The sequence below is a fragment of the Phalacrocorax aristotelis genome, chromosome 4 (assembly GCF_949628215.1).
Source record: "Phalacrocorax aristotelis chromosome 4, bGulAri2.1, whole genome shotgun sequence".
NCBI classification, from domain to species: domain Eukaryota; kingdom Metazoa; phylum Chordata; class Aves; order Suliformes; family Phalacrocoracidae; genus Phalacrocorax; species Phalacrocorax aristotelis.
The window spans coordinates 16,525,399-16,553,331 of NC_134279.1; the positions used below are offsets into that span (position 1 = coordinate 16,525,399).

The 27,933-nt window shown below is 37.1% G+C and overlaps 1 protein-coding gene across 1 annotated transcript in view; it reads left to right on the forward strand.

Moving 5' to 3' along the window:
• Nucleotides 1-27,933, forward strand: part of LRBA (LPS responsive beige-like anchor protein) — a 419,175-nt gene that overhangs the window by 195,074 nt on the left and 196,168 nt on the right. Inside the window, exon 38 of the mRNA XM_075090413.1 lies at nucleotides 24,185-24,309. Coding sequence (XP_074946514.1) covers nucleotides 24,185-24,309 — 125 coding nt within the window. The remainder of the gene's footprint in view (nucleotides 1-24,184; nucleotides 24,310-27,933) is intronic.

Sequence of the window (27,933 nt, forward strand, 5' to 3'; positions counted from 1 at the left end):
AAGTAGAAAACCGTAATGAGAGTGTCTGAGATAATATGGTTCTATATGTTAAATTCACCGAATACACTAATTTAAAATGTCCACTTTCTGTGTGTCTGAAATGATTCATTTCTCTGTTGCTGTATAATAAACAAGATTTCTTCCCTGATATTCCTGATACGCTCTTATAAAAGTAGCGGTTGTTTATCACATCTTGTAAAATTCTTCTATGCAAATAGACATCATTTCTTCTTTCTAGTAGCTCCTATTTTCACTTGGAAGATACTTATTGCACATGTATGATTAGAGGAGAACAACTTTGGAAAAAATGCAAGTACGGTATTTTTGAGATTACATTATCTTTGTAATGCAGGAGTTTGCTCACTGGTGTCATTTTCAGCTGACTTTTCACACTAAGTATCAACAAAAGTAATTGTAAACAGAGTCCAGCGCTCCAGTCTGTAGAGACTAGCCCATCTGAAAAATAGTGTTTCCTTTATTGAAAATAGGCATATGGCTTTGAACTGCAACTCAGTTATTTTACTCCGGGTACTTTCTTGTTGGTGGAGTAGGTGTAGATAATGTGTGAAAATAAAACTGTTGGCTTCTGAATTCATGTTTGCCTATCAGCAATTCAGCAAATGCAGCATCTGGAAGAAGTGATGGTCAATGATATCGAAGTAAGTGGTTGGGACCTGGTGTATTGTGTTTTATACTGTATGCTGTGTTTCAGGGAGATATGCATTGATTTAGATTCCAGGGCTAGCCTTTCATCCCTCCCTCTCTACAGATTGCTAAAAGAAGTTTAGCTACGATCCGTGCATGCTCAGTCCTACTTTTAATCCAGATTTGAATAGTGGAGTAGTTAAATATTTTTATCTGCTTCACTTCTAGCAACAGTCTTGATGGTGTTAAAGGATGTTGCAATTCATGGATATAGTATATATGAATTGCAGATTCATGTTTATATTAATAAGATAAATTACTGCTGAGGAACATAAACATGCAAAGAAGCTTTTAAAGTCGTATTCTCTTAAATTTTGTCATATAACACTCTCACTACCTACACATATGAAGGACTGGCCAAACCATTAGTAGAGTCGGCATAAAAGCTTGAGTACCAGCGCACTGCCAGTATGGCTTTTCTTTTCCCTCTTTCTCTCTTTCCCTCTTTCCCTCTTTCCCTCTTTCCCTCTTTCCCTCTTTCTTTCCCTCTTTCTTTCCCTCTTTCCCTCTTTCCCTCTTTCCCTCTTTCTTTCCCTCTTTCTTTCCCTCTTTCTTTCCCTCTTTCTTTCCCTCTTTCTTTCCCTCTTTCTTTCCCTCTTTCTTTCCCTCTTTCTTTCCCTCTTTCTTTCCCTCTTTCTTTCCCTCTTTCTTTCCCTCTTTCTTTCCCTCTTTCTTTCCCTCTTTCTTTCCCTCTTTCTTTCCCTCTTTCTTTCCCTCTTTCTTTCCCTCTTTCTTTCCCTCTTTCTTTCCCTCTTTCTTTCCCTCTTTCTTTCCCTCTTTCTTTCCCTCTTTCTTTCCCTCTTCCTTTCCCTCTTCCTTTCCCTCTTCCTTTCCCTCTTCCTTTCCCTCTTCCTTTCCCTCTTCCTTTCCCTCTTCCTTTCCCTCTTCCTCTCCCTCTCCCTCTCCCTCTCCCTCTCCCTCTCCCTCTCCCTCTCCCTCTCCCTCTCCCTCTCCCTCTCCCTCTCCCTCTCCCTCTCCCTCTCCCTCTCCCTCTCCCTCTCCCTCTCCCTCTCCCTCTCCCTCTCCTCTCCCTCTCCCTCTCCCTCTCCCTCTCCTCTCCTCTCCTCTCCTCTCCTCTCCTCTCCTCTCCTCTCCTCTCCTCTCCTCTCCTCTCCTCTCCTCTCCTCTCCTCTCCTCTCCTCTCCTCTCCTCTCCTCTCCTCTCCTCTCCTCTCCTCTCCTCTCCTCATGTGGCATTTCATTCAGGGCATGGTTTTGTTGGGTTGACGGTTGGACTTGATAATCCTAGACGTCTTTTCCAACCTCAATGATTCTGTGATTCTGTTCTCCCCGTGTAAGGTAGACTACAGTGTTCCCCAAAAGAGTATTTCTTCAGGAGCTGGCTACTCCATTCAAGAGAGGAGAGTAGGAAAATGAGGGATGTGTAGGCTTCTGCTGTTTCGTTAAGCAGATGCCTTTACACACTACATATGCCCTTGAGTTTCCTCTTCTTTAGTGAATGCAAACTGCTTTGACCGTGAAATAGAGGCTGACTGTCCAAGCAGTGTCTCTTTATTGTAGATATAATGAGGCTCAATACTTCTCTGCTGTCATTTCAGTCTCCCTAGTACTGCTGCTTATTTATTTAAATATTTTCCTGTTCTTATACTAAAAAATTTTTTTCCTTCCATTTCCACTTTTTAGTATGCACAAGTTTAAAAACACTCTGTAGATTTGCTTTTTAACAAATTCCTGCATGAAATACTAGTTCCAGTGCAACTGGTCGTCTACTTTCATACCTTCAACGAACCAACAGTCATGGGAAAAAAAAAACAGTTTTAAACAATTTAGGTTCTGTGCATTCAGAGGATCTAGTCTCACTGGTTTAGTTGATCTTATTTTGCTTTTCATTCTCCATTACTCATATAGGTCATCTTGCTAAATCTATGCTGAATTTTTCACCAGTGAACAGCAGTAGGAAGACATGAATGTTATAATGCAGACGCCAAAAGTAAAAGTGGTCAGAAATTGAGACTAGGAGTAAAATTTTTGGGGAAAAAATATCAGAAACATCATGGGGTTTAGGTGGCCTTCATGCTGGTTTCCTTAGTTTTTTTGCTTATTCATATGCCATAAAAAGATATCACAGCATATTTTAGTAAGCTTATATTACATAGGAAAGATTAGAATTACATTGTTTTTGTGATGGAATTTGTCAATAAACTTTGTGGAAGTAAAAACTGTTCTCATTACTGCAAGGGATGGTGTTACTTGAGGTATTTTTTGATAATCTAGGAATTGGTATTTTGAAAGATCAACAATGTTAGATGGTTTGGGATAGTAATCCTAAAAGAACGGCACGCATTACTTATGTTCCACTGTTTTAAATAGTGATAGTGTCAGGAAGGATTTCTTTAAATGAATGAAGTTTATACAGGACATGCCATCTATACTATGACTGGATAAACATTGATTCTAACCTTTATTCATGAAAGGCGGTAATCTCAGGCTAATGCCGCACTTAACTCTGTACTTTCAAAATGATTTGCCTGATCTGATAAATTACGCAGTCTTTTATTTTGACCCTGTAACCCTGTAGAGTTTACTCAAACTGTCTCCATAGTATTTGCCACATTAGCAGTATAATGGCTGTAACCAGTTCTTGTACTACAGTTCATTCCGCAGCAAAAGGTAAACACTGGGCCATGAAAATTTATTGATTCAATTACATGATATACACATAGTACCATTTGAAAAGTGTTTTTGGGATTAAGTCATTACATATCTTCTGTTTGGTCAAAAATCTGAAACATATAAACAAGGAAGCACGCAAGTATTGAGAAATATAAACTCTTATTTTTACTGAATGGTAGAATGTGCTGTTAGACATCAATCTAAAAGTTGTTTAGGTCAAAGAACAAGCCAGACATTGAACTCTCATGCCTTTCTCCCTGACCAAGGTAACTTTTGCCCTCAGTTGATCCTGCAAGTATGTTATAATTTACTATGTAAATTATTTTTGTGTTCGGAGTGTGTTATTTTTCTTTAAGAGTCTAGGCTTTGCAGTTTTTCTGTGTGAACAGAACTGATGACAGTACAGAGTTTCTTCCTTAAACAGTAGAAGGCAAGGCTTCAAAAAGAAAAGAAAAAAAAAAAGTAGAACTGCTTTAAGCATACTGTCATTACATGACATCATTAATTTGTTTCGTACCATGTGGCCAATTTTGTTTCATATAACTAAGCTTTTAAATCTAACATAATATGTTTTTATCTTGCATTGGAACATCTGATGCCCTTAGCTGCTCAAACTGAGGAGCAGGGATATTTTGGTACAATTTAAAGACAAAATACAAAAAATAGTTAGCTCTAATTTATCTCTTATTGTACTGACTTTGAGTTTATAATATAGGAAAGGCAAATTCTGCACAACCTAGATCTACTAAGTAAATTACCCAATGGCACAATAACAGTGAATATATGTATAATTATGAGACTTTTAATGTACTAGAAGATTATCTGAAAGAGAAGGCACTAAAGATTTAGGATGGTAGTGAAAAGGAAAATACGAAAAAATTGTAAAGCAAAAAAAACATAGCTCGGAAGTAAAACTCATTATTTTCCTTACTTCTGCTTCTTTTATACCCCATCTTTTCTTTTGGCTTGGGATTTTTCAGGTGCATGCATTAGAAAATGATTAATATCTCCATCTTTGAGGGGATATTTGCATTTGCTCTAGCCAATGCAAAGAGGACAGTTGCTATGTTGGTTCTCTGGGTGCTGTTGGTCAGGGTAAATGATGTTGCCACTGATGCAACTGCAGCTCTGGCAGAATGGCTGAAGTTGTTTTATGGAAAAGCGTGGTAGCCATGACTGATTAGAACACTAATATTTAAGATGTAATTTTGAAATTAGAGAGGGGAAAATGAGTGGTATGTGGAACTCCTGGTGTCTGATCAGTGCATATGTTGGCTTCAAATGACCCAGTAAAAGACAAAGAGAAAACTAGTCAGTGACAACCTAAATTACCATATTTCCAAATTACAATGCCTCTACTACTCAACTCAACAGTACAGTTTTAGATTTTGGAAAGAAATTGCAAGATAAGTGGGAAAAGGAAGCGTGTAAAGGCATTCTCTTCTTGGACATGAAGATGGTCAGAAGGACTCTTGACCAGGAGGAGAATGGGAGACATGAAATGGGGGTGAAAATAACAGAGGGCTCTGGAAACTGAGAGCTGCAGCTGATGAAAGCAATGGCTTCAGAGAAGGGTGAGGCGAAGGATGCCTATATCCCATAAGTACTTACAGAACTGCCACTGAGGGAAGGGGAGAAAAGGAAACTATCTATGTTTGGGGTTATAATATTTTAATACTAAACTTGTTCTAGTTATGCAGGTATAAACTGTGTATATTAGCCTGAAGATGCAGCTGTAAGCTTCTGTGAGATAAGGCTACAGAGTAATTTGATATAGAAATGTTTTTTGTATTGCTTTTGCTGAACTGCATCCTGGCTGTCTGTTTATGTCAGTGATACTACTGGGAAGTCTGTCAGGACAGAATTTCTTGGTGATTCTCAGGTGAGTTTGAAAAGAGTGCTGGCCTGTTAAAGATTGTGTGGGAGAAGTGTGGTGAACTGCAGTTCAGCTGCAGTTCTCAAGTTCTGAGTATCACACAGAGATGTCTGCCCTGGCTTGACCCTTCTGAAGAGAATTGCTGTACAAATTTGTTTTAAAAAATGCAGTACGCAAAGATCAGAATGGCTGCAGGCAACTGCTCCCATAAACAGGTGGGAAGTGTTCTATGATAAAATCTGTCCAACCAGATGATTTTCTTCTTTGATAAAGCTGATTTTTTGGCAATGATTTCTATAAAATCTAGACTGCCTGTGATTTTCCAGGTGATAGCTAATTTCTATTATTTTCTACCTTTTCTGTTTTCTGCCCTTGTTTCTTTTCTGTCTCTCCAGCGCAGGGAGGACAGGTAGACAGATGCATCTACCCCAATGCATCCACCCCAATTTCCTATGTTAACAGAGTTGTTAAAGTTACAAAGTCAAGAGCTCAAAAGTTTAGTGAGGGTCAGAATTTACATTACTTATTCAACCATATTTTGGCCCTGCATGTATTATGAAGCAGTTTTTAATTGGAGAATTGCATACTGTTGCTCTCAGGGGACCTTTGTAACATTTAGTGCACAGAATGACAACTGCCAAGCAGCTATTCCAATGTTGCCTGTGCTTGGATTTCAGTCAATAGCCCAGCTCCTGCTTGCTGAGGTGAAATTTTCTTCTTTGCTTTGCTTAAAGATTTGTTTTGTTTCTAACACTGTAAAGTAGATTTATATTCTATACTGAATATAGCAGCCCATGGCCTTTTCTAGAGTGCTTCTGTTATAGCATCTGACTTCACAAATCTTCAGAGCAATTTTTTAGTGACTCATCATTATTACCATTCTACAGATGGCAAACTGGGGCACAGAGGAGATTAAACTCCTAAGTGTCTTCTGCTAGGTTTTCAAATTATCTGGTCATAGTACACTGGTTTTAAAGAGTAAAGCCTCTATTGACTTTCCAGTGTAGCTCTGGATACTCAGCAGTTGTTCAGTTTGGAGCCCAAGGTTTCATACTTGGTACTGAGAAGATGAGAAATACAGTTACCAGTGACCATCTGTCGAAAGTCAGATGAGCTGCCCAGCGTCATGTGGGTTCTGTACTATCTCTTGTTGCTCTTCTCTGGAGACTACAGAGTCAGCTTTTCCAGCCATCTTCTCCCCTACGTGCCTTTAGATGTCTCCAAGAAAAAGCGATCATCCACCCCGAGTCACAAGGGGAATAGTCCATTGCAGTGAACAACTGTGGAGATTTAAGGACAAGTGTTACTACTGTACTTGTACTGGAGAAGCGGTACCTGAGTGTGAAATAAATTGGGGATGTAACTAAATCCGCTCTTGTCAAATATGTAAAGCATTCTGTATGATCAGTGTCTAAAGCTGTGTTGTGACCCAGTAGATCAGCAGAAGCTATTGAACCTATCTATAAGAAAAATATAACTCTATTAGGATTGGGTGAAAGAACTGGTAGACAGAAGGTTTGAAAATAAGAACAATATTGAGAACTAAGAACTGGTAAACTGTGTATTTCCTGACATAAAAATAATATGCAGTCAATTTAACAAAATTTTTCACTTTATTGCTTGCTTATACCAAGGACTTGATGTTTTGGGAGAGACATTTCTTTGATGACTATATGATATTTCAGTGTATATCTATATATCTATATATAATGATTATATATAATCTTGTATACATATAATTATTTATTTTGATAAGGGTCTGTAAATATTTCAGAGCTGTGTAAGTCTCAAAATTTAAAACACATTTCATACTCTTTTCGTTCCTCATTGGTGCAGAAACAAGAAGTCTGGAACAACGCAGTCCAAGCACTGCTTCATTGCTAGATCTTTCCTAGAGTTCATCATTGATTCCATATGTGTATCTACTGTCTAGCCTTCACAGTGAATGGTACCTTTTATCTTTGGGAAATCTTTAAGCAATTTAGCTTTGCTTAGCTTATTGTTCAGCAATAGGGAAATAACATAAGGAAAGTGATTTAAAATGTAGTTTTACATAAAAAATGGAACTATTTATTTAGTCATTATATAAATATAGCTCTATGTATTACTATTAATTCAACATCATTGGCTTTGATTGACATAAATGGTTATTATCAGCACAGTTTAGTCTTCAGATAAATGATCTTTCTATCAAGAAACAAAATACTAATTTTCTTGTAAAGAAACGGGGGATAAACTATTTTTGTTACTTCTAGTATGTTTAGTGCACACAAGTAACAGGTTAAGGGGGAGGAGTAGTCAAAAATATCACAAGTACTTCATATCATTTTCTTGCAACCTTAGCACTTCACCATGAACATTATAAATGACTGATTCTCCTTTAGGTACTGACTTGCTTTAGAATGATGTATGAAATAATATGTGTTTTGCATGTCCTGTTTGTAATGATAAAGGTCATATAGTATCATTTACATAATCTCTAGCCAGAAATGAACTCCAGCAATATCTTCTGTATAACATATACATTATCTGAGGTTTAAAACTCTCATTATTCATGAAAGTTAATTTTACAGTGGGTGTGAATGATCTATCTTATGGCTGCTTTTTTGATCATTCTATAAAATAATATGGAGCAAAGCCTGCACAAATAGCAGGAAAACCAGTAAAGAGTGATGCATTTGCTTGACTCTGTGTATACCCGATTGGATCTTGATTGATGGCAATCATTTGTCTTTGTCAAAAAAAGGAGAAAAATTCAGACATTGAAATAAGAGTGCTATCAAACTTTCTACAATGGCAGAAAGATTCTATTAATGTAGTCTGAGAGTATTAACTGTCTCTGCTGGAAAATGATAAAGAATGTTAATTTTTTTTCTTGAGCATATTTAAGTGCAAACTGCATTATTTTGTCTATGTGGGAAGACTAAAAGGGGCGTGCTACAGATTTATGGCATGCTGGAATTGGAATAAAAAGAAGAATAAATTACAAAAAAAAAGAAGAGAGAAACAAAAAGCTAAATACAAGAGCTTAATCCTTCTGATTATAATTTTGCCACAAAACAATAAAAGTTTAAGTAGCATGGTGTCGTAAAATCCTTAATGCTGCATTCCAATTGATATTGAAGCTTTGAAGACTAACTTCAAAGGAGGGTGAGCAAGAGCAAAAAATAGATATAAGATAAACAAGGAAAAAAAAAGACAAGCTTCGTTTTAGAAATCCTTTTGTATGTCAATTCTAGGAATATTGACCCTTTACTTGAATGGGCTTTAAGGCAACTTCCGTATTAATGATACTTAGAAACACAAAGCATACGCTTGTGGGTAATAGTATATTTAAGGCGAAAAAGTGCTATTTCACAGTACAGTAATGCTAGCAATGCAAGAATACTTTTTCTTTTTTAATAAAGGAATATATGATTTTATATATAAAAACACCAACCAACCAACCAACCAAAAAAAACCAAACCACCAAACCCCAAAATGTTAATCGCTGGATTTATCATGCCATTTGTATCCGTGGATTTCATTATACATCTCTATGGTCTCTGGTTCTAAGTAGCAGTGTTAAAGTTTGATTACTGAGACAATATTTTCTAAATTTATGAACATGGCAAATAGCCTCCACGAGTACTCTCTCTACCCTAGTAGGGCAAATATTTTTTGTTCCTAAGCTTTTAAAGAATAAGAGAACTGTAGTATTCAACTTTGTTTACTAGTCCTTGATGCACCCTTAAAAATAAATGTTTGTGAGATTGTCATTTTTCAGGGCAGCTGAAAGAACAGCCGGCCATATCAGAACTGGGAAACAGGAACTGCAGTTCTATCTAATATCCATACTAATGTGCTTTGTGGCCCTCATTAAGTAATTTTAAAGATTTTGTTGTTGTTGTTGTTTGGGGTTTTTGGGGTTTTCTTTGGTTTTGGGTATTTTTTTTAATATTTCTGCATTGTGTTCCTAAAAATATTTTCTAGCTTTGCCTTGCTGCAGTGTGTGTCTGAGTATGGCAGCAGGCTCCTGATTTAAACATTAAAAGGCAGCAATAAGCACAGTGTTACTCTGTCCTTGCTTAAAGAACCTTGTAGTGACATCATTAAAAAGTTCACAGTTTTGGATGGATTCATTTGGTAACTTTCATGAAGCTGTTGCTACTGCTGCTGAGGATGCTAAGATGTGATTTTAGCTGGGGGAGTTGTGGTGTGTTTGGTTTTTTGTTTTAAATGGTAGGGTAGGTGAAACATGACTTGTATGATTGAGATCTTTGCTGTTTTAAGGAGCAGCTGCAAGATTACTTCATGACAGGGAAATTTTGGAAATGGAAATGCTATGCATTAAATATACACACTACTTCACCCCCTCTCTTCAGAAAAATAACAAATGGGCACCAGGCTAACATTGTAGGACAGTATTAACATTATGAGGTCCAATTTTCAGGGAGCAATAGAATCAGGGTCACCTGTAATGTCCTAATAAGGACATTATAGAACTATTCTCTCCCTCTCCTCTCCCACTGCCCCCCCCCCCCCCGCCCCCGCCCTCGCCTTCCTTCTGTTATTGCCTGTCTGCATTTTCTGCCCCTGTTAGCTCTTCACCAGATTTCCTTTTTGACCTTTTATTGTTTTTCCAGGTTTTTGTCCTAACCAGACCTGGCTTTGTGACACTCCTTCTCGACTCTGCCTCTTGTCCTATTGATTCCCAACTCTGTCCTCTTTTCTCTGCTTGATCACCAGCAGATCATGTATGCATAATCCCTTCCCTCTCACATCTTCCATGGCTTCCACAGCTAGATGCTTTCTTTGTTGCCTCATAGGCTCTTTGTCTCTTCTGTATCTGGATGAAATAATTTCCTCCTTTGTGCTGCTTATGTTGTTGTGGATGTAGAGAGCACTGGTGACAGACAACAGCAACTTTCTTTGTCCCAGTGCCTCTCAATCTTTCTGGAGTAACCATTTCAGAGGAAGTTTAGATTTTTTTTTCTTTTTGTTATTAGGTAAAAGTCTGGACTATAGGAATTGTTCTCAGTTGGTCTGTGGGAATAATGCACTTTTGTCATGGACAGGAACTAAGGCTGTTCTCAGTGGATTTGAGGTCATTATCTGGGTATCTGAGAAGTGTGATGGTAGGCACAACCTAGGGAAGGATGGGCAGCATCTTCACAGATGTTTTAGCATTAGCAAACACCTACTGATTGTATACAGACTGTGAACTCCCAGAGCTTTTAGCATGGCCATATTTGGCAGCTTTGTACGGAGATAACCAAAGAAATACCTTGGGCAACAGCTTCTGTGTGGAAAAATCAGTGTCCTCTTAACATAGGTAATGTTGCCTTATGCAATTTTATTACAAATTATTAAAATATAGTAAATAGAAATTTAAAAAAATAATTCCTTAGAAGACTTTTCAGCAAGTAGAATTACCTATTTATAAAAAATACAAACCTATTTCTTATGAAACATTCAAAAGCCATTGAATCCACGTCACAGAATAAATTCAGCCGAAGAACCTGTTACATTTGTTAATGTGTCAATTTCTCATCCCCCAGTCCCATACAGTGTGCTGTAATCTCTGTGATGATTGTCAGTCTGTCTCCTCTCACTGCCCCCTCCCCTCATGGGAAATTTTTGGGGAAAATACCATCTTGCAGCGATTAGTATCAAAGATTGGTTACTTCTATCATATGGTTTGGTAAGTAATCCGTACCTATTGCTGTGATTTGCTGCTTGCCCATACAGCTTCACACATGTATTTCATTTCCAAAGTTTAGCAAAGTTATTCCCTATAAAGAGGGTGAAAGTCTAGATGAAAGCCATCCCTTTTGTGAAAACCATATTCTCTATCTCTCTTAGTGAGTACTACAACAAAGTAAATTTTAATGGTGCATGATACTGAAAATGAATCCTGTGACCTCAAGAAGTTGTAGCAAAAGATCGGGTTTTATTTGAGTCCTTCTGCCATTGTTTTCATTACTGTATTTTTAATTTTTAGTTGAAAATGTAGTACAAGCAGCTGTGTATTTATTCCGTATTTGAAACAGTCCAAATTAAAATTAATAAGTCACTTCAAAAAAGATAAACTGGTTTGCATGTAAATGAATATTTTTTAATTCTTTTCTAGGGCTCTGTTCATTTCATTAATAACTGAATTAATCTTCCTCCCAAAATGAGAAAGAACGGTTTGTCTTCCAAAAACATTAATGTGTTTGCAGCAATGGAAAACTCCTCACTTTACCCTTGAAATCTCTTACAAAATATATGGGCTTTCTATTTTGAAAAGGAAAGTAAAAACATTCAATTTCCATGATGAAATAAAACCATCTTTTCTCAATTTTGAGTGTCATTCTGAATTGACTGTTCTGTCAGCAGAGAAGCAAATTTCAAAAAAATATTCTTTTGCCATGATTTTTTTAAGAGTGTTGTCTGTGATGGATTTAGCAAATTTTGTAAACAAGGTTTCTTGGAGGAGTTGTATTATATACTGTGTCAAAATGTTTGCGTTCTTTAATTTTTTCATCACAGGCTACTGAAAAAAAAGAAGTTACCTTAGTGTAGCAGGGATAATACATGATTATTTCTAAAGCTGAGTAATGGAGAAAGGTGGGACTTTACAGATAATTACACATACCATTTATATATGCAGGAGGAAGATTATGTTCAAGGAAGAAAATATGCATTGTGATGCAATATACCTAAATTATGCTTATAAGTATCTGCACAATAATTTAACATTGATATGGTCTAAATAATCTTCTCTGAAGAATTTTCATAAAACAAGAACTAACATCTCCAACAAAAAATGTGGAGAATTGTATGATTGTTATAGAGAAATGTTCTGCTCTCACATTTGCATTCCAGATCTTAAATATGCAATTTATAGTTTTGTTAGGAGTTTCTTTAGTACCTAAAGGATTTTACTATTCAGTGTCCCTACTCTTGTTTTTCATGAATGTTAACAGTATCCCATACTATACAGACACTTGATTTATACACACTCAGATGGAATTCTGTAGTCCAGAAGCTAAGGTTTGTCTGTGCCTCTTAAAACCCTTTACCCTGGTGCCTAAGTGACATATTAGAACAGAAATTCCCAGAAATTAGCGTAGTCCCAGCCTTTTGTTTTTCACTGTAGTAATTCTTCCCAAGCTCTGAACTTGGGGGTTGAGGCCACTGACGCTTGGGTTTGTCTGAAATCTGTTTCTCCATGTGGATGAGTACTTGGAAGAGAAACGCATGAGGAGGACAAAGGAGTATAAATAGACAAACCACAATTAGACTCAGGAAATCCCCTGAGCTGAAAGTAGTTGCAAACTGGCAGAATATTAGGGGAGAAGTTGTGCATGATCAGTTTGATCTTACTCTTCCTTAAGCCATCGCTGGCGTTTTTGGATGCAGAATTATGTGTTAGACTTTTGGTGAGGAAAGGTACAGCCTTCCCTGCGCTCTTTCTATCCAGTGGGCACATTCACATCCCTCCTCTGCAGGGGACAGGGACACCCTCAGGCAGTTGGTGGGGCCACTGGAGTGATGCGGTTTGGGTGCAGTCCAGTGAGTGTTACCCCAGATTGCTCAGTTCTCCCCTCTGATGGGGGCATTTCTTAGTGGTGCTGAGTGGCTGTAGGACAGAGATTCTGTTCTACATATGGCTTATTGTTTCCAGTGTGAGTGACAGTGTTGTGTCCACTTCATTCTCCTCTGTGATGGTATTGCTGTGTTGAGAACTGCTTAATATTGAGAAAGTTGTTTCAATATTAGGAAAGAACCTAAAGAGGTATGTTGTTTTTCCATTGGGTGTGTTTTGTTTTGTTTTGTTTTGTTTTGTTTTGTTTTGTTTTTCCCCACATTTGACTTGAAACTCAGAATTATTGTTGCTGAGGTGGCTGGTAGATTTGTCTTAAAAGCAAGTAAGAGGACCTGGCTGAAGAGGGAAAAGTTGGAAACCTTGTCAAGAGAAGTAATAGATCCCCTGAAGAAACAGCTTCATTGTCTTTTAGCATGTGTCTTTATGGATGCTAACGCAGAGGGTAAAGAAGTTGGGGGGGCTGTGCTCATTTTTAAATCACTGAAATGAAACAGGAGACATTTCCTGGTTTGTTGCTTCTTAAGCTTTCATTTTACAGTCTTTTTGATCCATCCTGTTCTATAACGTTGGATTTGAATGCAAACGCTGTTGGTCTTGAGTGTTAAAATGAGGATAATAAGTCTTAAAATAAGGATATATAGAGGAAAGAATATCACAATGTCTCTGTATTGCTCAGTCCAAATGTTCGTTACCAAATTATCTGTTGCTAGATTTCTCTCTTAAAATAGCTATAGAAAAGAAGTTTACGTCTTCTCAGTTAGCTGCTCCTGATGTGTCACTGTGCAAGTTTTGCTCCAGGACTAAGTCCTTGAATTAATATATTAAAGGAACCTTGGCTGGTTTAGGACTCCAAAGTTGCTTATGCTTTACTGCAAGTAGTCCTTTGGTAACTTTTGTAACGTTAGTAAGGATGGCTTCTGCGCTTCTCTTCCATTAATGTAGCCAGAGGATAGGTGTGGTTTTCAGAGGGGGCTAGTAACTATCTTCAGAATCTTTGTGACCCTTGGGGCACCAGTGGATCTCAGGAAGCAGTTCAGTAGCTTCAGCTAGCTTTGATAGGATGAGTGCAGGTATTTAGGTGAGCTCAAATTAGCACTGAATAATCAGGCATGAAATAGTACTATATCTGAATATAGGATGGCAATGATGAGCATGCACGGAAAAAACAACTATAAAGTGCCTCCCTACCTCTTGACGTTGGCCCAAGTATGCACTTTCCAAATGGAGACTCCAAATTTTTCTTACCTGATTCTCAGCATCAGCTCCCCACCTTGGGAACATTTTTCCTGCCTGTCTAGAGTTTAGTGTCTGTACCTTAATGCTGCTTCTCCACCCTCAGAAGTACGACGCACATACTGTTTCACGCTGACTTCCTGCAGGCTGGGCAGCGGGTAGGTGTGAAGCAGTATTCTTTACCCTGCCTGCAGGGCCTTGGGTGAGAGCTGATAGGTACCACCTTGCAAAGAGCAGTTCACAGGCAGCATCTTCTCTTGCAGACCATGTCAGATTAACAGTTTTGAACTCACCTCTGTGCAGTGCCTATTAATTGCTAACCTTTCATCTCCTGATTCGCTGACCACAGATAATAGAAGATAAGGTATGTTTTCAGGTTACTTTTTCCTTCATTTAATGAATGAGTAAATACAATATTCTCTGTGTGGTCCAGGAAAGGCTGTTTCATCATAATTCAGTGCTGTGTTTTTATTTTTAGAGACCTTTTGCAAGGCTTTCAAAGGAGAAATATATTTAATAAGTTAAGCCTTTTTAAAGGTTTTTGAGTCCTTGTGTTGTTTCCTGACTATGCTGTGCTAGTATGGTAACAGTTAGGAGTCTTGCTCCATGTGCTTCTTAGTGGTCTTGCTGTCTTGTTCTTATTGTTTCCTGTCTCAAAGAGCGATACAATGTTTGCAGTTACTTGAACTCTTTCTTACATATGTTCCTGCAATCATCACACAATGAAGTCATTTCCCAGATTTTTCCTCCTCAGATTTTTAAAACCTGAATTAAATCTCTGACAGAAGTGTTAGCCTTTAAATCATGCTTGAAGGGTGGTTTTATTTGGGTTTGGTTGGTTTGCGTTTGTTGTTGTTGTTGTTGTGGGGGTTTTTTGTTTGTTTTTTAATGTAAGCTTTGATCTTAGTTATATCGGAGAGTAGGAGAAATGCAGGTAATGCTGAAGTTGCATGCCTCTGAGACTTCAGTATCTTAACCTGCAATCTGAATTGGTAATACATTTTCCAAGATATTGTTTAACAGCAACCAAACATGCTGTGGACCTGAGAAAGTTACCTATTCCCCCTAATGTAATTTAAAGCAGAGGGACAAGTATGTTTAAATTAATTTCTGATTGAGGTTGAAAGGGGAATTTTCTTATCTCCCCAGATGCACTCAAATTCTGTCCACAATAAAAAGATAAAATGTATATATTCTTGATGAGTAGGCTTTTAGACAGCTCAGAAAGGACTTTCTTCTCTTTGTTATTCTAGGTTTAAAAAAAAAAATTAAAAAAACGTGTAAGCAGTCCAGAGTTGTTCCATCTCTCATAATTCGGAGGACAGTCATTTTCCTAGCAAAGGAACCAATAGGTTTGTCTCTCTTGAATAGAAAACTTACTTTAACAAGGCTGGTTTGAAAGCAAGTGATCTTTAACAGACCTTGCACCACCTTGGAGAGGTTCATTCTAGATTGGAAAACTGTAGATGTTGTACCTAAGCCTCAGTCATCCTTCCTCTCTTTGGTGTTTGTTGAATCGCTGTGTTAATTTATTTACAAGATACTAATTTTAACTTCTTTCAGGGGAGGGAAGAACAATTAGTTTAGACCTGTCTGGCAGAGGACTCTGATAATATATATATACAAAAGAAAAAAATTTTACCTTCCTCTAGAAGAACATAGAGCAGAAATGTATTTGCTGAGTCAGAGGTGTGCACTATTACATTTTTATGGAAGTAAGAGAAGTATCCAGCTGTTTAGAGAGCTATAAAAAGGATACAGGTTAGCCACAGCTCTTAAAGTGCAGATATATGGGAATGTGATTTCATCCTGTTTCTTTGAGAAGAGATGGTAGTGAAGCTGAAATGTTTGGTGCAGGTCAAATCTAACATTGTTTGGAAAAAGCTTTACTGTAATTCCTGTGTTTAATACTTTTGGGGTCAGAACAATATACAAATGAAATGACAGATCTCAGGAGATTTTCTTGTTTTGGTCAAAAGTTGATCTATGTACCCAGAAATGCTGAAAGATTATTATCTCAAATTCCAAGCTACTGGAAAGAATTAACCTGAGTCATAATATTTTATTCCTCACAGAGAATCAGCTGATGCCATAATTAGTGACAAAAGATCTAGGTCCTTTCTATGCATGTGCTTAAGGTGAAAGCATCAGAACCAGTAGGAATGGCTAATGAGATAGGATTGAGGTGGCTCCTTTATCCTATATCCTCCAACCTATATTCTTATATTCCGTTGTTAATTTTGACAAGGAAGTACTGCAGACTAAATTTCAGCATTACTAGACAAACAGCAAAAAAACTCCAGTGAGATGCAGTGTACCTATTTTTTTTTTATATTATGGTTGTTATTGTTATTTTCAATATGAATAGCAGTTTATGGGATCTGTATGAACTGTAGTTATTTTGGAAAACCAGTCAAAAGTTGTTGACTGCAATCAGGTGTAGGATGTGCAAGATCTGGAAAGATTTATGAGCAACTGGGCCAAAGCATCTGGTTGCAAATTTGCTGTACATTCATTCTTCCACATCTGAGTCATGTCTGAACTAATTTTGGTCAAAGCCAGAATAAAGTCTTCATATTTACTTCTGATAGAGAAGTGGAGTAGTTTTCAGTTAATTTGTAATTAATCTTGATGGAAATGCCACAAAAATTGAACTGTTTCTTAAGGTGACTGTCTTTTAAAGTGCAGCTTTATTTCAGACTGATCAAAATAAGATCAGTCCAAGATAAGACAGTGGTAGTGGTTGCAGAGTACATGATTAGCACTGTATCATGTATTGAAGTGAGCCCTCTTTGAAGTATCAGCGTGCACTGGAATGCCAGCACTTCAAAGAATGCTTCCTCGAAAAAAGCTGGGGCTGTGGTTAGCCACCAAGGGGTTAATAAAGATCAAAGAGGAGCATACATAAACTCATACATAAACAGGGCAGTTTTTAAACTGGAGGTTAATAACACCATCGCCTAGGACAGCAACACCTTAAAGGTGGGCTTGTCTTTACCCTGACATGGTGCTTTATAAAGCATAGAGGGAGACTGAAACATTTATAGTCAACATTTTTTCTGCATTGATTTTTAAATGAGGAATTCAAAGCTTGTCAATGCAGAAAAGAGTCTCTGTGATATCTGAAATTAGCATTGTTCCTCTGGTTTTGTTTTGCAAGCTAGTTAGATGGGAATAGATTCTTGGTACGATTCAAAACACAGAGGTCGGGAAGCTTGGGTGGGGAATTGCAGCTGCAGTGTCTAATGGGTGGTTGAGACAAAGAGATAATATCCTGACTATTTACTGAATGAAAGGATACAAACAGCATTTCTACAGTTTTTAAAATGCAAATCTAGGAATTACAGATCTGTGCTGTTTGTACTGCCTTGTTTATATGGGGAAATAGGATGAAACATCTGCTAAGACATGCTTCCTTTACTGACATTCCTGGTTTTTTCCCTCTGCACTGGAAGTACATTAGGTTTAAACTGTACAAAGGTCCCCTAGAACTGTGCAAAGGTCCTCACAGTGACAGTTCTATGCTAAATCCATGCAGACATTGTGTCTGAAGTTCATACCCTGCTTTTCACATCTGTTTCTTCTGAAAGATGTGAAGAATGGTACTACTTTATCTTCTGGAAACACAAGACACCCCACCCCACCCCCTTTTGATAAAATTGAAGCACAGATAAAGGGAAAAGTCCTTTTAAGAAAAAATCCTTTATTGGCCAAGTCAAGTGTTTTCTTGGAGAAGGGTTAGAAGCAGCAAATAGACTATGCTAATTTAATGGATTGCATTAATGTTCTGCATAATTGATATTACGTCAAAGAAGTTGTACTTGGTGGCCTTGGGCCTTTGAGCAGTTCCTGTTACTACAGCAGTGACTGTGGCAGAGATAAAGAGCCTGCCTGTGCGTGATGTTTTTTGCTTAAGGGTTCCCAATTATTTCCATTTGTGGAAGTCTGTATTCTGAAACTATGGAATATGAATGCCTGTGTGTGGGGAAAATGAAGATAACATGCGAAGGCACAGACTCTGCTGATATTAGAGAATGATTGCATGATATCTCTTTTTTGATATCAAAGGTGTTCTTCCTCATCCTTTCCTTCCTTCCCCTTACCTGCACATTTCTTTCCCTCATTTTTAGTTACATAGTTGCTGGTGAGACTGCAGTGTAAAGAGGTTACTAATACAAACCAGAATGAAAACATTGAGCCCTAATAAGCCCAGATTATTACTGTGATTCGGTTTAGTGTGGCTGCACAGATGCTTATGTGAATGCAACTGAGGGAGGGACAGTGAGTGAGTAGAAGATCTTTAACTAGTTTCGCCATTGGAGAAAATATAGGTAACACAGGTAGCATTTCCAAAGATCTCAATGCACTTATCAGGAGTTAATTAATCTTTAATTTTCTGAAGTAGATGCCTTATCAGTGAAGTGCTGTGAAATACACACATTGAGATAAGTGTAGCTGGCCAAGTAATATTTTAGTGGCAACTTTGGCTTAATACTAACCAAACGTTTCCCTGTGTGCTTTGATAATACAGGCAAAGTTGGGAATCAGATCAGGAACCCAATTTACTGAAAAACAGTCATTTTCCCTGCTGCAACAGTACTCTAATTCAGGTTTACCACATGGCAACTCAAACACTTGTGCATGAGATCTCTGTATGAAACGCTGGACTTGGTACTGCTGCTGAGAGCTTGCTTGTCAAGTTACATCTTCAGTGTTTGCTTTACCATCATGAAGCTCAATGTTTTATTTTCCAAAATATGTTAGATATTTTTTGTCATGTTACAAATTGATAATACAGCTGGATTTGCACAAAACATTTTTAGATTAGTACTTACAGACATGTAGCTAATCATATTAAGGTGCTCTAGTGTAACTTGGTTTTTTAGATCACAGTTTCTGAAAGCTCATTGAAGGGCTTCAGAAGATGTTTTACTTGCTTTCTGAAATTGTGTTTTATCAACTTGGTTAGCGGAAGGTACCTTGCATTGTATTATTACAGGCAGAATATGCGAGATTTTAGTTAATATTCTGGTCATCCAGCTGCATGAAAATGGAGTAGATTTCAGTTTGCAAGATAAAGCAGTCTCTTACATTACATGATGCCCTGCAGTCTGCTAGCAGTACTCCATCAAGATTTCTGCAGTACTTTCTGGAACTTCAGCACTGTTATCTTTGGATTGACAATCAAATGTGAATGCTTAGTTCTGCTTTTTTTTGGAGAAAAATGTTTGTGTATCTTGCAGCAGATGTCTGGCTTGAGTTCTTGAAGTATTTTATGTGGAAGCAAAAAATATCTAGATATAGAACAAGAAATGTTCCTGAAGAGCATGAAAATAATCCAGAGTATTTTTTCTTAAATAAATAAAATATTCCAAAATAAAAATAATAGTGATGACAAATGTTCTTAAAAATTTGTCATCACTATTTACGTTCCGCGATTGCTCCTTTGTGTAATTTAGAAGTAGCACCTGATATTATGCGTTTGATGAGCCATTGCAACCAAAGTGCTGAATAAATTAAAACCAGAAGTTGTGGTAGGCTTGCAGTCGGTGATGGAGAAAATGCAGCGCCGCCTTCTTCCAGGTTTCCTTTCAAATCTGTACTGTTGTTACTGATGAGTAAGTGGTGTTGCCACTCTGTGTTTTGTTGTCTATGAAACTAATTTAGCCTGGGTCTCTGTGCTCAAGCACTTACAACTTAGAAAATGCTATCACTGATTGATTGCCTTGCTGATGGTCTTAGTGGAGAGACCAAGGAGCGATTAGGTTTGGAGATTGACTTACCTGCTTAACTCTACAGTTAGAGTTACAACTAGGAGTATGTCATCTGGAAATTTATCTTGGTGTCTTCACATAGGTTTAGGGCATGTGAATGAGGTATTATGCTTATGTCATGATCACCATCTGTGTTCTCGTTCTGAGGCCTGGGAACAGACTTGGCTTCAAGATGTGTCAGTGCAATAATTTCTAGCAGTACAAAATTCATGTTGGCTAATGTTTCATATCTGTGTTTAATGTACATAATTGCCATAAGCAGAGCAAGAACTGTTTTCTTTAAATCGTAGACTGTGCAAAGACTATAAAAGCAGACTGTGCTGGTCTGAGTCTTCATAACAACACATTTTTTTGAGGGCATACACACTCTAGTTTCCATCTGCTTTTACATTTGTTGCAATTGTCTTTTGTATGAGTGGGTTTTCTTGCCTCTAAGGCTAGAGAGCCATCTAGATAGAGGAGGTAATTTAGAGCTCTAGTCATCCTCTGTCTCTGCAGATGATTTCTGTAAGGCTGTGCTGCTTTCACCTTTCTTTCCTTTTGTTTCTCTCTTCTGTGCTGTGCTTATTTATTTATTTATTTAGTACTTCACTAATCTAAGGATCTGAATGGGTGCTTCTGTGGTGTGCTAAAATCCATTCTCAATTAACTGGTGGCCCAAGTGCAGCCCCAAGACCTGCCAAACTATTGCTTTTGTATATTTACATTTTCTTTCCTCTTCCCCACCTTGCAGAGTCCCTTTTCTATCCACACTAGTGTGCCAACCGCTTCTTTTCTGTGGCCACAGAGGTAGCAGAATATCTTGAAATACACAGTAGATAAGGCATTAAAAGAAGGAATTCTTCAGCAACTGCATGATCCTCTCATCATTCTCTGGTTGTACTGCTTAGATTCAATTTAAATCTCCTACAGGGTATGAGGACCAGTAGGTAATTCCCACACCTAAAATTCCTTTGCAATAACACCATAATAAAACTAGTACAGCAGTTGGCATGTTTTGTTTCCAGTTGTGTTAATCTTTGAAACTGGTAGGGAAAATAGGTTTCTTATTCTTGGAATGAAGATCTGTGAGCATTTAAGCTTTTTCCTACCGACCACAGCGAAGTGATGTTTTTCTTTTGCATGACACTCAAAGTCCTGATAATACAGGTTATATTGGTCATTCTGTATTTCTTCTCATCTCTATGCAATTGTAACAATCTAGTCAGGTACATGGGAATTGAGAGGAAGGTTTTATCTCAGTACTGAGTGCACAGCCTGGTAATTCAGGGAACCGTCTGAAAAATAAAGCAACATAACAGTTACGCTATTTGAATAAAACATTTAATATCAAGCTTTGTTTCTATTCAGTCAATATTGTTACCAAGGAACCACTAATTACTGTGTCTCGTGTTAGAGGGGGCCCTTACAAATCCATGCAAATCATATGATTTATAATTCATAAATCCCCAATCCCCTAAGAAATGTTGCTCTTGCACTTACACTAATTGAGTACTTATGTTCATTGATCCAGTCTCTATATAGCACCTTTAGTCCATATGGCAGGCTTTACTGTAGGGCCAGACACTTGTGTTGTCAGATGTCCCCTGTAGTCAGTGGCACTATACTGTTCCCAAAGTCTGCTTACTTGGCCCTTCACTTCATGATCCTTCAGTCCTTCAGCAGCCAGTTCTACCAGAATCAGAGTAATATTTGCATCTGTCTCCCCCTGGCTGTAGAGGTACAAAGTCTGCAGGGTACAGTACTGCCTTTTGGGGGTGGGACTGAAGTGGTTAATCGATCTTACTAGTAAGCTAGTTGTTCTAGAGTAGCTCTGTGGTATACTGGCTTATATTGGTACTAATATGCATTTGTCCCAGTAGCTGCTCTCAGAAATGGCTCATTCGGGAGAACCAGACAACACAGGTGTTTATTTTTGGCTGTGCAAATTCTCATTGGTTATTTTTCTATGTGTAGGGAGTAGATTTACTTTTTTTAACCTCATAATACAGCAGTTGCCAATAGTTATAAATACCCAAATACACAGTCTAATGGTTGATATGTTGTTTGTGAATAATCAGTGCACCAGTGAAGGAGATGTAATCCTATGCAAATTTTGCACTTCAAACTGAAAATAAAAGTAGGGGACCAAAGATGTGTTATGTTTCAGGATGATACTTCGTGCCTGAATGTCATTACCTATTTTTCTAATAATTTTAGCATAGTTTTGTAATGTAGTATAATTGTAATTGTTATCCAGAAGAATGGCTTCACTTAATTCTATCAAAACTGTAGAAAGATAGATGAATGAGAAATTAATAATTTACCATCTTTGCATAATACCGCAGCACAGAACACCAGAAGGATTGATGGCAGAAGAGGTTAACAAATTTTAGCGGCTTCCATTAGCTTTTCATTGTCATATGTTTGTGGTGCTGACTGAAATAAGCTTTGTAGGAGATCTCAGTCTAGGGAACTAATTACTTGTGCCGATTGCCATACTGATGAATAGACCCTCATTGTATCATTCCCCTGAAGACGAGGAACAGTCTGTGATTCACGACTGCATCCTGGCTGATATTTGATAATAATTTTAACAGATAAATGTAGGAAGGCAGAATGATGAAGTGCCTATCCATGCTCTACGACTATCAAAGGCATGCACATAGCCAGCTGTATTCTGCCTTTTTTCTATAATCACTGATGTAGAATTTTAAGTTATTAATCGACCTTTGAATAAACCCATATCTTCCTGTGTTTTATAATTCTTGTTCAGTTAATTATTCAAAAATCATTGGCTTTATAATCAAAGCATTCAAATTTTAGCATGATTGTAAGACACACAAAGTGTGAAAATAAGATACTGGAGCATTTGATTCCAAATCTTCGTATTTTTCTGCAAGTAAGAAATCAGGAAGATGAAGAATAGCACTGGCTTTTCTTTGGTGCTAGGAAAAGGCGTAGAATCTTAATGAAGGGAGATGCAAAGACACTCTCAGTTTTTATAAGATTATTTTCAGTCACGATTTCTAATGCCTACAAATTGTGTTTGACAGTAGGCTTTTGCAAATTATTCTGGCTTTTGTTACCATGTTTGTTTGAAACCTTGGCTTACCTTTGGTAAAATTAATTTCTGTCTTTAGACCTCAAAACTAAGAATACAGATATCATGTATTTTAACATTGTGATCTGTAAATTAGTTGCGGCTATTCATTTGTCAGTGTTGACAGGTATACTTTCTGTTAGCTCCTGGACCAGAAATGGAACATATATGCATTTTCATTATTGTTTTAATGCTAGCTACGTTAACAAACAAAATCAGTGGTTTTTAAATTTGGGCATACAGGTTTTCAGGCTATTGTGGCTTTTCTATGCTTCAGGCATTTTCTGTTTGTTTATCTGCTGTCCCTGAAATTGGCATTTTTTTGTAAATTCTCTGAGCTAAAATACCGTTTTACAGCGGCACTCATTCATGATCATCTAACAAGATAGTAACTGGCACTTATATATGGCCATATTAAAAAGATCTACGTATATTTGGAGCATACAATGGAAAATAATGAATTTGATATAACCTTTTCTAGATGTAATTTTTTAAAAGTATGCCTTCAATATAGCAATTATTACACATCATAATGTGTAGTTTTTAATTAAATGTAAAAACACAACTACATAAACCAGAAATCCAATCTGATTTGCTCGAAAATAGATTGCTGTTTCACTCTCCTGGAATGGTTTATTTAAAAACAGTAAACGGAAAAGAAATGCATTTTCTTGTGTTGTTCTAAGCCTCAGGGGCTAAATGTAATGAATATTTTAAGAGATTATTTTAATTAAATTCCTGCACATCTAAACAGAGTAATATTTTATTATCACATACATAACCATGTAACTGAGGTATTCATTAAAGTTAACACTTTCTGGACCAAGAATTCACGGTATGATTTACTGACCTTGTGCAAAAAGGCACAAATTAGGAAGAAAAATGAAGGGGGACAGACTTTGATTAATATAGGTAATGCTATACCATATTTATAATAGCCTTTTCCCTATTCTGGTTTATAAATGCAGTCACTGAGAAAGGTGCCCTGCTGAGGCTGAAATGAGGCTGAAATCGGAGCACATGCCACTAGAGTGTGGGGAAACTGATCACACTGTCAGCAATTCATTTCAAAATGATGTATTTAGTGCTCATTTCACCTTCCAAGAAAAAAGGGAAAGGAGTTCCTTAGACTGGAAGGTGATATTGTTATTTTCAAGGACATACCTAAGTAAAAGATTGCAGAAAGGGGGGAGGTTAAAAAAAAAAAAGGCAAAAGCAGCGCAAACAAGGAAAGCTTTATGCAGAAATTCAGTGCTACCATGCTGTTTGATAATTGCTAACATATGTGGCTCCTCTGTTTCATTGTAGTCGTCCTCGTGAGTTCTGGCGCCTTGACTACTGGGAAGATGACTTGCGGCGCCGGCGACGATTTGTGCGTAACCCCCTTGGATCGACACATCCTGAAGCGACACTAAAAGCAGCCAGAGAACATGGTCAGTGTAAAATCTGCTTCTCGCCAATAGCAGCAGGTTACAGTCCGTGGCAGTAAAGACTGGACCTTCGTTCCTATAATGTGCTAGAAAACTGTCCCAAATGCCGAAGGCTTTTGTCATTGCATTTCAGACACATTCAGTGCAGAGATAAACTGACCGTTACTTCATATTAGCAATGTTGGTGTTTGTTAAGCTTCTTCATTACATCTTAGTTGAGCTGGCACGTTGCATACACTTCGCATACAGTGATGACAAATACAGGTCTTTCTAAGGAGAAGAAAAGCGGATGCAGTTTTGCCATTAAACCCTGGCCAGACTTTCTTGCGGTAAATTGCCTGTTTATGCTTTAGCAACTTCAGAATAAGAACTTTCCTGTTCAGAGATCCACAGCAATTATTTCAGTTAGCCTTAGCATGTATCTGCCTATCGTTACAGATACATTAAAAAAAAAATAACACGTCTAAAGCCAAACTGTATTCAGACCTTTGCTTATGTTTAAGTCCCCAAGTTTTTCTGCAAGAATCTGATATGGAAGAAATAATAACAAATGCTGAAATGTAAACTATTTATTGTTCAAGCTGCAAATGGTAGTGATGATTTCTACCTGGTGATTTTAAAAAAGGACGTTGCATTTTTTAACAGCTTCTTCCCCCCCCCCGATTTTATGATCAGGGATCACTCAGCTACATGCCACCATATTTGTTCTAGAGGAATGTATTTACAAAACTAATACAATAATCACCTTGAGAATTCTATAATAAACCAAAAAGATAAACAAACAAACACCCAAAGCTACCGAACTTTGGGTTTTAGTCTAGAATTTTATGTCTTTCTGATCTAAGGAAGATTCATTGATAAGGTAGAAAAATCTTTTATATTTAAAAATAATTTGTTTATAATAAAAGCTGAGTAACCTTCACCTTGAAGGTACATGTCATGAAATAGAATAATTTAAATTTAGGTCTTTTTTATTCTTTTTTAGTCTGTGAATTACTGCATACATATATGCATGCATACATACACCCATGTTATACGTGGAGGCATAAACTTTATGCTAATTTAAAATTATTTAGACTCTTTTATGAATATAGAAGAACATCACTGTTGTAAAGTTAGTTTCCATCAGGCATCTTAACCTCTTGCACTCAGCCTTAAAGAGCCATTTCTGGAAGAAAATGTCTACAATATGTCAACTGATATAATGCCAAATGTGACATCAGTCCTCTAAAATAAATGACCGTTCAGAGAATAGTCAATAAAGTGATCTGAAAGCAATGTTCGTAGAGCCCTGCATCTTTGACTATAGAAAGAAGAACAAGATGTAGAATTAATTAACCCACTTTTTGCTTTGGGGCTTGTTGTTCTTAATACTGTGTGTTGCTTCTACGCCATGGACTTCAAGGGCACAAGGTTTCTTTCTGTTTAATACTCCATGGACAAACAACAACTGCCCGCTTCAAGATTTTGTTTAATTTAAATTAAATAGATCTTGTCACAGTTTTATGTGTTCTACTCATATTTTTGTATTTAATATTTATATTATTTATCAAAATAGTGAAAAATATCTTTACTGCAAAATATTTAAAGCTCCTACCTATATTTGTGTAACTGATTCTTCCATAAGTAAATACATACTAATACAATTATTCATCTTTCGTAGTAATGTGATGTTTTCACTAATCCCTGCTATATTTCAAGGGCTATGGCTCATGCTCAGTTTGTAGTTGACAGCAGTACAATTTTTGTCAATACAAAAGAAGAGTGAATAAAAGTAGCCCTATTTCATAGGTAGCTAACAGGCATAGGTGGTAGCTACCCCTGGTAATTTAAACAAAGCTAATTGTTTTCTGACTGCCTTTCTGTTCAGAATTTGGCATCCTTAACAGGCTTCTATTGTTTAATATCTTGATGTTGTTTTATTCTGAATTTAATTGCATACTGCCTTTGTTAGCTGTTGCCGTTCTGTTTCTTTATCTATCCAGAGAATATTCTGGTTTACCTTAAGTCATTATTTCGTGTGATTTCTGAAAATATAGATAATTACTGTCTGCCTAACCGAGTGTGCGTATGTATGCAACTGTCTTGTTCCAAGACCTTCCACTGGCAAGGTGCAGAATAGATACCAAAGTGCAATTTCATGTACAGCTGGAAACTATATTTAATGTATAGGAATACAAAGGTTGTTGGGTCTTTTAATGGTTTTGTTTTGAGTTTGGGCTTTTTTGGCATGGTATTTTTGGGTTGTTGGGTTTTTTTGTTTGTTTCTTTTTTTTTCCTGTAAGTCTCAGAAGATACAGTTGTCAGAAAGGTCAACTGGAGCAGTCACTTGATCTATTTCTTTCTGAACTGTGTTTATAAACTTTTAATATTAACCAATATCAGGTCAGAAAATGCAATTCTTTTCAGATTTTTGGAACCAGACTTTCAGGCCCTGTTTTCATGATGTGTAGATATCCTTAGAATTCACAGAATATTTGCCCTGGTATTTTATGATTTCATATAAATAATTTATTGTTAATTATTCTATTTCAATTACTTTTGCATGTCTTTGAAGCAAAAGCATTTTTAAATAATGAATAAAAGGTTCCCTGCTGCCTATTTAAGCTTTTCTCAAAACAAAGCAGAGCAAAACCAAAACCTGAAATTGGGCATAAGGGACCTTGCCAAAAGGGAGACAGGGGAAAATCATGCATAAATAATGGAAAAGTACTATTGCAGTAACCATGCTTGAAAGCATGGATTTTAGCACACTTTTAATTTGTAGATACACATTATCAACTGCTTGGTGTCTTTCAAATAAGACCAGATGTATTCTCCACCCTAGAGAGCTCACAGTCTAGGAAAGATCACAATTTGCAACTGTGAAAATTATTCAGAAACAAATCGGAAGCCCAGATATTGCTCAGTAAAACCTACAGAGAACAAAAACAACAACAATCAGCTCTGTTGCAGCCCAGTTATGTGTCTTAGTAGCAAGAACCAATCTTTTCCAGGGATTGATTTGATTTGAAGGAGAACCTCTGGTGCAGGGGTGGCAGAATAAATACCTGAAGACTAATGTTCTCTGTTCAGACAATCAATACCAGCCCCATGACTATACTTCTGGCTACCTTCTAGTTAAAAACAAATTTTTTAATTCTGACAATTTAATTGCCATTCCCAAGTTCACATTAACTTCCTTGGGAAAAAAAGGCTTTAGGTAATTTTTCAAAGGGGGGAAAAAAAAATCCTCCCAAAATGCCTATTTATAAAAGTCAGTGTAGTAGTGTATTGTGGGGGAAGGAAAGAGAGGTGAAGGTGGTTTGGTAGAAGTTTGGGATGGAAAGAGTTAACTCGTTTCTGTTGTCCCTTTCACACATTGTTTAGAAATGAAACCAAAATAACTTATATAGGTGTGTAAGTGCAAAAAATGAGTACGTTAAACCTCTTGGTATTTTTAGATTGACCCCTAAAAACAATATTTTGTGAGAGAATCTTTAGCTGCTAGAAAGTACCTTATCAAGCTTTTTAACAAGAGATTCGTTGGTTTTAATTGACATTTGTTAAGAACTTGGGGAGAGGGAGATTAAAACGGTATGTAGCATTTCCATCAAGAGGATGGGCGGAGTTCAGAGCTTGGTGACT